Genomic DNA, 12,272 nt, shown 5'->3' with positions numbered 1-12,272 from the left:
TGGGCATGTCATTAGCTCCTTAGGACTTGGGAGGAATTATCACAGTTGCAGCCAGCTTGATGGATGACAACAGATGTGTGCCCACTCGACCTGGAACCTTACATAGCATGCCACTTCCACTCTTAAAAAGGGGTCATCCTTCTGGGAGCCTGTCACAGCACACTTCCTATTAAATCTGTCTGCATTCAGCTCTTTAGCCAACTGAAGACACCCCTTGGGCTTTGTGAAGGGAATGTCATTATACTGTGACATATGAGACAGCAAGCATCACATAGTCTTCTTGCTTCTCTCCTTGTGCCTCCAGAGAAAGGCTGAGCCACTTAAATGGTCTCTGGGGACAGGACATGATAGGTAGATTGGAAACAGTCAGATCTCTGGTTGCATCCAAGGGCTTAGTTACTAAAAATGAAACACTACTTTTAAAAACCATCATGACAATTCTGTACAATAAAAGAACTTCTAGAGGCATCTCCATCCCTGATCTCAAGCTGCACTACAGAGTAATAGTAATAAAAACCACATGGTATTGGCATAAAAACACAGGTGGATCAATGGATTTGAACTGAAGATTCAGAAATAAACCCACACACCTATGAACACTTGATTTTTTTTTTTTACAAAGAAGCCAAACCATACAATAGAAAAAATGGTGCTGATCTACATACATGTCTGCATGTAGAAGAATATAAATAGATCCTTATCTATCACCCTGCACAAAATTTAAGCCCAAGTGGTTCAAAGCCCTTAATATAAAACCAGATATACTAAATGTAATAGAAGAGAATGTGGGGACTAGCTTTGAACATATTGGATCAGGAGACAACTTCCTGAACAGAACACTGACAGCTCAGCAATTTATCAGCAATTGATGAATGAGACCTCATGAAACTGAAAAGCTTTTTGTAAGGTGAAGAACACCGAGAAAAGGACAACCTGGCAGCCTACAGAATGGGAAAAGATCTTCGCCAACCCTACATCTGACAGAGGGTCAGATATATATATATATATATATATATATATATATATATATATATATATAACTCAAACTAAATACTAACAAACCAAATAATTCAATTAAAAACAGGGTACAGAGATAAACAGAGAATTCCCAACAGAGGAATTTCTGATGGCTAAGAAACACTTAAAGAAATATCAAACATCCCCAGTCATTAGGGAAATGCAAATCAAAATGACTGTGAGATTCCATCTTACACCCATCAGAATGGCTAAGATAAAGAACTCAAGCGACATTCTAATGAGGCTGTGGAGCAAGGGGAACCCTCCTTCATTGCTGGTGGGAGTTCAAACGTGTATGACTGTGGAAATCAATCTGGCAGTTTTTTACACAATTGGGAACAGTCCTCCCTCAAGACCCAGCTATACCACTCCTGGGCATATACCCCAAAGATGCGCTACCACAATACAAAGTACACTCGCTTAACTATGTTCATAGCAGCCAGGAAGACAGGAAACAACCAAGAAGTCCTTCAAGCAAAGAATGAGTGAAGAAAATGTGTTACATTTACATAATGGAATACTACTCAGCTATTAGAAACAAAGACATCATGAAATTTGCAGGAAAATAGATGGAACTAGAAAATATCATACTGAGGTAACCTAGACCTTGAAAGACACACATGGTATGTACTTTCTTATAAGTGGACATTAGCCATAAAGTACAGGATAATCATGCTACAATCCACAGACCCAAGGAAGCTAAGTAACAAGGAGAACCCAAGGGAGAATGTTTGAAGGGGAAATAAAATAGACATCTGAAATAGAGGGAGGGAGAGAACTGGATGGGAGAGAGGTTGGGAGGAGAATAAAGGTGGAGATCAAGAGTGGGGAGGGGAAAGGCTGGGAGAGAGAATGGAAATCAGTGGGGGGCATCTCAGGGATGGGGGGTGCTTCTGGTAGTCTATGGTGGTGACCCTAGTTTAGACATCTACCAGAGTGGGATATACCAGAGCCTTGAAGAGGCCACATCCTGTAGCCAGACAGGACTTCTAGTAGAGAGAGGGGAACACCAACCCACCCAAAAAACATTAGACCCAAAATTTGTCCTGCCTACAAGTAGCGCAGGGATAAAGATGGAGCAGAGATTGAAGGAATGGCCAGCTAATGACTGGCCCAACTTGAGACCCACCGAGAGAGAGAGAGAGAGAGAGAGAGAGAGAGAGAGAGAGAGAGAGAGAGAGTGCTAACCTCTGATACTACTAATGATACTCTGCTATGCTTGCAGACACAGCCTAACATAACTGTCTTCATGGAGGCTTCATCCAGAAGCTGATAGAAACAGATGCAGAGACCCACAGCTAAAAAGTAGGTAGATCTCTGGGAGTCTTGTAGAAGAGTGGGGAAAGGACAGAGCGAGCTGAAGGGATCAAGACTATCACAAGATGACCTACAGAGTAAACTAACCTGGGCCCATGGGGGCTAGCAGAGACTGAACCACCAACCAAAGAGCATGCATAGGTTGGACCTAGGTCCCCTAACAATTAGAGTGTGGGGGTGGGGAGTTACTGTCTCTGACTCTGTTGCCTGGCTTTGGATCCCTTTCCCATAGCTGGGCTGCCTTGTCTGGCCTCAGTGGTATAGGATGCACTTAGTCCTACTCTGACTTGATGTGCCAGGGTGGGTTGGTACCCTTGGGGGGCCTGCCCTTCTCTGAGCATGTGGGGATTGAGTAATGGGGGAGAGGGTGAGGTTGTGACTGGGAGGATAGGAGGGAAGGTAGCTACAGTCAGGCTGTAAAATGAGAAAACAAAAACCATCATGAAGTTAGAAGTGGCTGCGTACTTTAGTGTTACCTCCCCACGTCCTGACCCCATTCCAATCTTTCTCCCAGAACTGACCATCAGGCGAATGTTCACTGATGCCCTTGAGTCTTAAAGCTCATTTCTTTATTTAAATGCTGGTTCTTTTTGTTTTATGAGCAAAGGATGTGTAATGCAAAGTTCCCCTTACACCTCTGGTAAAGAACAAAATAAAACGAAACCAAACCAACCCAGAACACCCTTTTCACAAGGAAGCACATCGAATGATGGCTTCTTTACTACCCTGGGAACACCTTTCATATCTTGAGGAACATAACTAAAGATAATTAATGGTTCCTCTAGGTACTATGACTCCAGAAGATACATTTGAGAGGCTTCCAAATTTTATTGCTAAGAATAAGAATGTGCTTAGGTAACTAATTTGTCTCTCAAACTTTCCGTATTGGATGTCATATATTGTAGCAAATAACACGATTTACACTAAAATTATAAAAATTATGTGACTACAATTGACCAGACTTTACACAACTACAGTGCAATACAACAGTTTATATTGAAGTCAACTCACAGAATCTGAGATGTGAGTCCAAAGCTATCTATTTTCTGTTTCAAACTAAAATACATTAGACTACACTTCTGCTGAATACAAATTAGTAAAATGATGGAAATTATCTATGTTTTCAGACATTTCAATAAGCAGAAACTCAAAGATTTTATTCAAAGGAGGCAAAAAAGGGATCTTCAAATAAAAGCACTTCTGCTCATTGATTTTAATTCACATAGTCATTAACTGGAAGAGATTATTTTCCTTTATGAGACAATCGTAACTCAGACATAAAATATCCCTTTTCTGTGAAAGGCTTCCATGATCATTTTTTTTTCATGCCATAATAAAAGCTCAGACAAGGAAAGAGAACACAGCTCAGGATGGCTCCGCAATGAATCATCCTGTGCCTCCTTCCATCCCGTGTTGCCCATTGAATAAACTCCATTTAATATATCCAAGTCTTACACATTTTTCACTGTCTGTGACACTATGAAATATTCAAAGAGCCTCTGGTTTAATGAAATAGCTGTTAGGAAAAGCACCTTTTTCCTGTTGAATATTGTTATCAAGATGCAAGAAACGCATTTTTGGACCAATTTCTAAAACTGTAATCCATGCATCCCTAAGGACTGACAGTGACTGCCATTTTTTTTTTTTTTCTTTTAAAAGCCAACTACCCAACTCAAACCACCGAGTCAACTCCCGGATGAAGAAAATAATCAAAACTGCAACAAAGATCAAAATGATTTCTACTAATTTCACTCCAGACTGACTACAGTATTTATGCATTTTAATTCTGCAGAGAAACCAAGGCTCTTCGTATTATGCCTAGCGAGCCAAATTAAAAGAAATACTGTTATCATGGCCAGTGTGTGGGGATTTTGAAACTTCAAGTGCAAATCTTTGCTTGCTTGGCACATTCTTTATTCAGAATACCTCCTTTTGTTTCCTCATAACCCTGCTGACTTAATTCTCTCTCTTTCTCACTAAGCAGGACCTCCAGCCTCTGATCTGTGGTCCTATAGGCTCATTTGTTTTAATACTTGGTCCCTGGCTGATGTGGGGGAAACCTCAAGGAGGGTTCTAACTGGATGGACAACCAAAGCTTTTTAGACACTGCAAATTTTCTGAGACAATCTCCCTTGCATGCAAAACCATTGTGTTAGATCAACTGATACATGACATACATGATATGTTTCTACAGGATACTGATCATCATATGGACTGGTTGGAGGTGATACTCAGTAAATGTTTATCATACGCATAAAAAGTAAAATAGTTCCTTGGTGTTGCAGGCATTGTCAGGATCTTAAATACTCATCAGCTAGGCTCAGTTCATTCATAAGACCTTATGAATGCTTCTATATCCATTTTGAATTTGGGATTTATTTTCTAGCATTTGGAATAGAAAGAGAAGAAAGTATTGTTTTAATGTTGTAGATTTCATTTGAACTCTATCTCATAAATTTCTAATGAGACATAAAGAAAAAAATCAGCATTTCCCTTTTCTTACTTTTTCCTTTTTCTCTACTGGTGATACTTAAAATGTGTTCATAGAACAAAGGAGGAGGGAAAGAGGATAAAATAGAAAAGGAACAGGGCAAGAAAAAAAAAGAACAAAGGGAAAAGTGAGCAAGTTAAACCAATTTATGAAAAGTTAATTCAAGTATCTTTTTAAAGGAAGCATGTCTTCCAACTTGAACATAGCCCAAAGAAATGATTAAAAGTAATTGACTTTTCTCTTCAATATAATATTACAGTTTATCTATCAGAGACAGAGAATATAGGAGAGAAAGTCATGGGAAATAAATCTTATAAAAAGAAAGGAAAAGAAGAAAAGTTGACTTTGGTTAATTGCTTCCATGCTAAGTTAAGGCGGCACAAGATGGAAGACACACCAATGAGTCAGCCCTCTCTGGAGTCATTTAGTGGTGACGGTTTCCAGGAAGGAGGTGTTCAGGTGTTGAACAACTGGCTTCCCACTTTTAAGCATAACCTGAGCTTGAGTTCTCCCAGAAATAGAATCTGAGACAAATACCCAAGAGTGGGAAGGAGTCTAGTTGAAGTCAAATGCTACTGCTGCACATGGTCCTGAGGGAGCCCACCTGGGAAGGCATCCCATGAAACACTTGGTCAGGGATGGGGGGAGGTGACAGTTGGAGAAAGAAAGAAAATTAGAATGAAGAAAGGCTACCAGCCAACCACCTCTGAGGGGAACCTGAACTCTCAGATGAGCATATAGACTGAACATCACAGCCGTGAAAATACCTTCTTTCGTCTGAGGCATCAACTTTCTGTTCTTTTCACTTAGAAAGAATTGTGAAAGCTGTGCTATTCTCTGTTAACCCAGACCCTCTATTTTTAACCATGCTTCATGTTCTGCCTGTTATTTCTGTAACTGTGAGGTTGAGTTTTAATTGGGCGATCTGTGTGCCTTGCTCTCGGGTCAAGAGCTACTTAACTTACTCTGTGAGCTCTGTGTCTCTATGAACTTCTTGATCAAAGCATCAGTAGTTTGAGTGTAGAGGCTGAGAGCATATCTCAGGGAATGAAGATCTGGGCTCTTCTCCAGAAAATTCTTCTTCAGGCCATTTCCTCCTGCATGAAAATATTGCTAAAAAGGAGAAAAGGAAAGTTATATCAGCAAAGGCTCTAGGAGGAAACATTGGGGGAAGGTATTTTTCACTCTAATAGCGGAACTTAAAAAAATTCCATTAGGTAAGTTTTCAGGTAAGTACTTAGAAAGCAGGTACCATTTATCCAGTGCTAACTCATCATCAGCTAACTTAGGTTCAAGACAGATCTCTGGAGACCTTAGCTGTTTTCATCTAAAATGTCAGTTATATAAACCGGATCTTGAAGGCACAATGGTTAGAATCCTTCTAGAGGGAGAGGGGCAGGCTTCAGGAAACATGACCAACTCGATTCTTGATTTCTGTTTCTGAAGAATAATGAAAGTTACCAATATTTTACAAAGAAGGTAGATCCTGTTACATATTTTACAGATACTTTTTTTTCAAATTCTAGACCAGGCGTTCATTCTCTCACCTTGTCCATCTTCATATCATACCTCTGTGTGGCTGTGGGCCAACTTGAGCAAGCACAGTGCTCCATGAACACAAAACGTGCAGTTGATTTTCGTATGCTCTTGTCACCTAACAAAGTCAAACCATCTCAGCTTTCACACACAATAGAGTAGACCTATGTTCACCAAACAGCAGTGTTAGTACTGAGGGACATTAGCTTCTTCATGTGCTGTGTATGTACAGGCACCTTTCTGAAATGTGAAACGTCTAGAAATAGGTGATGAAACCATAGACATTTTCTGTTTGTATAAGATGTTCATAACATTCCACCAAATTTAGAGGATTGATTCTTCCTTAGTCTCTTCCTGTAGAGACAATGCTAGATTTGGAACCTAAGCCCTCTTTGGTAAGTACGGTCCCCTAGAATCTATAATTGTCAACATTTGCAGTATCTGTAATGGTCTCCAGTGTTAACAATATTTGAGGATGGGCTCAACCACTGAGCTGTCTTTCTAGCTCCTTGTTATCTACTTCGATCTTAGAAGATGTTGAAATATTTTGTACATAGATGGCATTTGTTGAAGAGTAGGAGCCTGAAATTATTTTGAATATTGATGGGTAAAATCTATGCTTGTTTCTTCAAAAAAACGCAAAACAACACATTTGAGGGTGAGAAACTATTAAATGGAAACACTGATGGATGACGGTTCAGCCTTGTGTTGCCTTTGTACCACCTTGGGGCAGAATGCTCTGGAGGCCTGACGAGATGGCTGGAGGCAAGAACAGGAGGGAGTTCTGGAAAGGCAGACACTCTCTAGTCAGGGTCTCTCAAGTTAGCTCGAGTCTGATCAAATCTGTGTACAAGTGCCAGAAGATTATAACAGGAGGAGGAGTTATCAAAGGTGACACAATGATATTTTAGCATGCGTCAGGAAAGTTGGGTTAAAAAATTCAGTGACCATTCTCTTTCCAGTATCCATCAGATCATATTCCCTCTCCATTGTCTCTGAGCTGTTTTGAAAGGTGTGATTGTGGAAAATGACTACTATGTGAATACTTCTGTGTATGGAAATGCAAAACTGATTATTTCTGTCTGAACACAGGCTATTCCTGCTCTGTTCCCAGGTATTTTTTTTTAAAATATTATTTGTACAGGCGGTTTACTAGTTTAGCTTTCCTATTGCTTTTATGAAGTTTATTCTTGAAATTTTACTGTGAATGAGTTACAACATTTTACTGGTTTGTGCACTAAGTAATGAGTTAAATGACATTTTGGGCATGTTTTCATAACTGCTTCATTACGCTATATTCTAAAAACAACTCTGTAAGTCCTCACACCAGCATCTGCTTTTATGAGGTCAACCACAGTTCTTATTATGTTACTCGTGCAGCAGGGCCATGGAGTGTGGGTCTGGGAAGCCTCAGTGGTACTCTCTGCATTCTTGCCCATTCTTCTCCTCCTCCTTTTAGGAAATATTCACTAAATCTATACCATAAATTGAACTTTTTTGTTACATTCCAAGAATATAACATAAAACAGGTACTACATTGTTTTTTCCTGAAACAGATTATAACTTAATGGGAAAATTTAACCAGTGTGTAAAGCAAGTAACCAAGCATACATGACAGCTATAGAAATTGTTTGGGTAGAATTGAAGGACCATTAAGAGAAAGCCTTTTAACCTCTGTTCAAAACGACCAACCTTCTTCTGTGTAGAGACAATAGCACGTCTGCTCTTTTAGAAGTCAGTCAATTTGGGCTGGTCAATTAGTTAGCCCAGGAACTATCCCATAGAAAGACTAATTTTCTGTAAGTCATACTAAAGACATGTGAGGAATAATGTTGGGGGTCGTTCTAATGTTGGTCCTCAAGACCTGGTTACACTTATCCTTGTTTTGTAAACCTGCCCAAAACATACCTGATTGGTTAAACAGCCTATATACCTGGGCAGGGCAGAATGGGACAGGCATGGCTAAGGTTCCTGGGCTTTTGGACTCAAGAGAGAATCATGGAAAACAGACAAATGGGAAGAGAGGAGACAAGAGGATATCAAGATGGGTTAGTGTGGAGAAGAAGCCATGTGGGCCCAAAGAAAGGATTCCAATAATGGCATGGAAAGGCCCAGATGAAGACTACAAGCAAGCACCATAAAATTATGTATGGAAGGTAGACCAGATGAGGAGGATTAAGGTGGATGGCACTGGGTGGGGGCTGGGAGATGGATGGTGATGATACTGAGACAGTGTAAGGAAAATATCTGCCTGGCCCAAAGGAAATAAGGTAATTATAAATCTAACGGGTATCTGTGTCTTATTGTTTGTGCTAGCAGGTTAAATAATACTGCTAATCATAGCACTAATAATAAATAATATATAGCACAACACTCTTTTCTCTTTACTACAACAGAAAAATTATTCATTATTCATTTAGTGACGTAAGTGTCCCTTTCCCCCCCAGAATCCCTGCTCCCTGTAAAGTTAATAGTGACTTGCCATTAGGTGTTGTTGGATCTGTCTGAGTCTTAATTCAGAGATTCTTAAATTTCTCTTTTTCTTCTTTCCTGTGTCTTTCTTTTGGATGCTTCCCAGAGCCTAAGTATGTTTTCTCTGGTACTTTGGGCCTTTTTTTCACTCTTTCTCTGAAGTTCTTCTCCCCACCATGTGCCTACCTGTCTACCATGCAGCTGACCTTTATGCCAAGTTAATTCAGTCGCAGAGCTTTTTCTCTTCCTTTTCTTTATCCCCCTCTGACTGGGAAACTGCTGAGGTTTTCAGCTTGCCTGCCATGGCATTTTTCTCTTAAACTCTAATAAAATTGTCTCGGAGCTTCAAAAAGTTGTTTGATAATATACACAATAGAGGAGAGCAAACGATTGCACTGTGGAAGGAGTCAGCAAAGGCCTCTGAAAGAAATTCTGAAGCGACTATATATCTGTTTCTTAGGACTGCAAGTTTCTGTGTTTTTGAGACAAGGTCTGATGTAGTTCAGGATGTGCTTGAACTCAATACATAGCTGAGGATGACCTTGAACTCATCCCCCTGGGATGAGCTGGGCAAGCACTCTAGCAACTGAGCCACACTGGCAGCCAGTGCTGCTGTCTTTAACTTCAGCAGCCAGTAGATAGTCCACTGCAATGAAGTAGACACCAGACAACCATGCTACATCACCGGCAAGAAGCCTGGGGGTCTTAGCATTGTCTAACAAGAACTGAGAGACCTGATGGCTCTCACGCTGTGCTTCTTCCCTACAGCGTTATAAATACTGTCTGCCAGTTTTTCTATTCTAATTTCTATATTGTGCTCCCTAGAATACACACATTGCCCCGAGGCTGTGGAAGTCCTAGAAAAGCAAAGAGAGGCCACAGGCTCAGAGATGCAGAAATTGTATCAGCATAGTCAAGGGCTTGAGATTTGTTAAAAATGTCTGTTTAACACTCTCTTTTTTTTTTTTTTTTTTTTTTTTTTTTTTCAATGCAGTTTATTCAGGAACATTGAACAATCCTCGGACCCCGGGGAAAGCCAGCCCACAGCTTAAATAGCCTCTGGGTAGCCAACCCAGGCGTGCCACGGGGGCAATGCAGATAGGTCCACATACATAGAAGCAAGCCAGATCCTCGGCCTTAGCCAAATGTGGAGTTGTTCGTGACAGAGAGCACTCACCATCGGGAAGGTGGAAGGCGGAAACCAGCTCCATCTTTCAGGCATAGCATTCCGCAGCTCTCTACAGTTCCCCCTTTTTGTTTTAGACGCATCAGGCAAGAGTAGAGGTCTGATCTCTGATATTAGAAATAAATTGGGACTTTGTACCGATGTTCATTTAGGTGTCATCCACCCAAAGAGCATCAGACCCGTCCGATACCTTTTTCTCAGAGGCGGGACCTGGGGCATCAACCCGCATGCAATCAGACATGCTCTTCTCTGGGTCCAAAGCGGCTGACCCTGAGTGCAGTGCTTAGCCTCGCATCCTGAGCGTATCATTTTAGCTTTTTATGGTATCCAACCATGCTTGGGGAGAATGTCCTGCTTCAATGGCTGTAAAGGCCTGAATGATCATGGCTGCATCACACTGTTGTGAACACTCTCTTAATAGTCCTGGTTTTCAAAACTATTTAGCCACAGATGGACAACGCAGACCTTTTGTGAAAAGTTCTGTGGCTACAAATGTCCTATAGAAGAGAATTTGGGAAAGCTGGGAAAAAAACATGACCAGAATTGACATGCTTGAGACTTTTTTTTTTTTAAAGGCCATGGAGGAAGGGGACAATAATTAAAGTTTGAAGACATAAACCATGTGTTCATCCTTGAACCCTTTATAATAACTCTATAGGAAGATGTACTTTTCTGTCAAGGCATTATTTTGTAGATCTAGAGAAACTGGGGAGCTAGTCATGAAACAAAAATGGAAATACGTTTGTTCATGAGCAATGCCAGGGTCTTCAGTGATGATCCTTAACTGACTTCTTTCTTTTGGCCACAGGGACTCAGAAAGTCTGTAAAGGACCCAGCAAGCAGGGTATTTAGAGAGCAGATTGGCTGGGGCATGTATGATGGTGTTCTTTTCAGAGAGCACTTTAAAACAGGGGATGCTACAAGATTGAAGTCTTGCATAGGGGGTAATGCTGTCAGGGAGAAAATAAGCCATGAGGTGCAGGGAATAGAAACAGGCATACAGCCAAATGACACAGCCACTGGCTTCTTAGTCAGGGAAGGAACTGATTTCTCTGTTTATGGAAGTACAGACTACCGAGACATGCTTTATGCAAGCCTTTCACTTATAGTTGGAATCAGGTGACAGCATCCCAGAGATAAAAAATCAGGAGGAAGAGGCCACCATTATAGCATAGACCTCGACGCTTGACAAGAGATGTCACATAGTCTTGAGCCTTTGCCAGCCCTGAAGGAACGAGAAGTGGGGTGTTTATTTGGACGGGGCTTGAAGAACACCCGTATGAGAGTGAAAGTCTTAAGTCTTAAACAAATGCCAACATCCACAGCTCAGCACAGTTCAATTCTTCTTTCATTACACACCAGAAGGAAATTGCATGCTACAGGGGAATTATACGCTGGAAGAAAATTTGAAAATGCACGGCTTTGAAGCTTTCTGAGGGTTTTCCCCCAAGCATGTGGCAGTAGATTCTTTTCCATCGATTGTAAACAAAAGACAGAGGGTCGGTTGCTCACTGTTCTCTGATCAGCCTCATGACCAAAACCCTCCAGTCTGGCCTCTTAAGAACCTCTGTTTACACTAGTATAAATTGGGAAAGAGAATGAAAAGAAGTCACGGCAATTTATGTCTTCCTCATTAAACAAAAGAAAATTTCAATTCTGTTGGGGGACTGAGAAAATGGGCTGTTTATAAGGGATACAGATATCAGCTAGGTCCTGTGCTATCTGTGGCTGGCCGTGGGTTGGCTGGTATTCTTCTGTGCACTTGCGATGACACTTGTCAAATATGTCCTTGAAGCTGAGCCAAAGCTCAAGGTTAGTTCATGGGTGACAATGGTGGCAGCAAAATCATGGGTATTCTGGAATGATAAGCATGTATTTACCAGATGAAATGGCAGGAAGATCATGGATGGACCTATATTCATAAACCCCTGGGTTAGCCCAGGATGCCTCTTCTCCTTGTCCTCAGTGTCACTGTGAGTACCATTGCTTCTCCCTTTACTGTGTCACTCACATCAGTCATTCCTATTTTGCCTCTTGATGGTGGTCCTAATCTAGGACTTGCTGTAACTGATCTCTGGCTGGATCATGAACTACACAATCTATTTTGTGCATTTTCATAGAATGCTGTGCTGAAATGATATGTTCAGGCAGCCATATTTTCAGGTCATCAACGAGTACTCTTTTATAAATATACCAAGGACATGAGATGACTTGACTTTCAATCTGGAAACTTAATGTCAATCCCAGTTTACA

The 12,272-nt window shown here is 40.9% G+C and overlaps 1 protein-coding gene across 3 annotated transcripts in view; it reads right to left on the bottom strand.

Annotated features, from left to right (window-relative positions):
- Unc13c (unc-13 homolog C) overlaps window positions 1-12,272 on the bottom strand; it is a 483,555-nt gene that overhangs the window by 30,341 nt on the left and 440,942 nt on the right. For all 3 annotated transcript variants that reach the window (XM_060384763.1, XM_060384762.1, XM_060384764.1), the window contains one exon: window positions 5,791-5,938. In XM_060384763.1, the coding sequence (XP_060240746.1) occupies window positions 5,791-5,938 (148 nt within the window). The remainder of the gene's footprint in view (window positions 1-5,790; window positions 5,939-12,272) is intronic.

The sequence above is a fragment of the Meriones unguiculatus genome, chromosome 6 (assembly GCF_030254825.1).
Source record: "Meriones unguiculatus strain TT.TT164.6M chromosome 6, Bangor_MerUng_6.1, whole genome shotgun sequence".
Classification (NCBI taxonomy): Eukaryota; Metazoa; Chordata; class Mammalia; order Rodentia; family Muridae; genus Meriones; species Meriones unguiculatus.
Note: the sequence above shows the minus strand (reverse complement) of the source record. Positions and strands in the feature narration are given on the sequence as shown.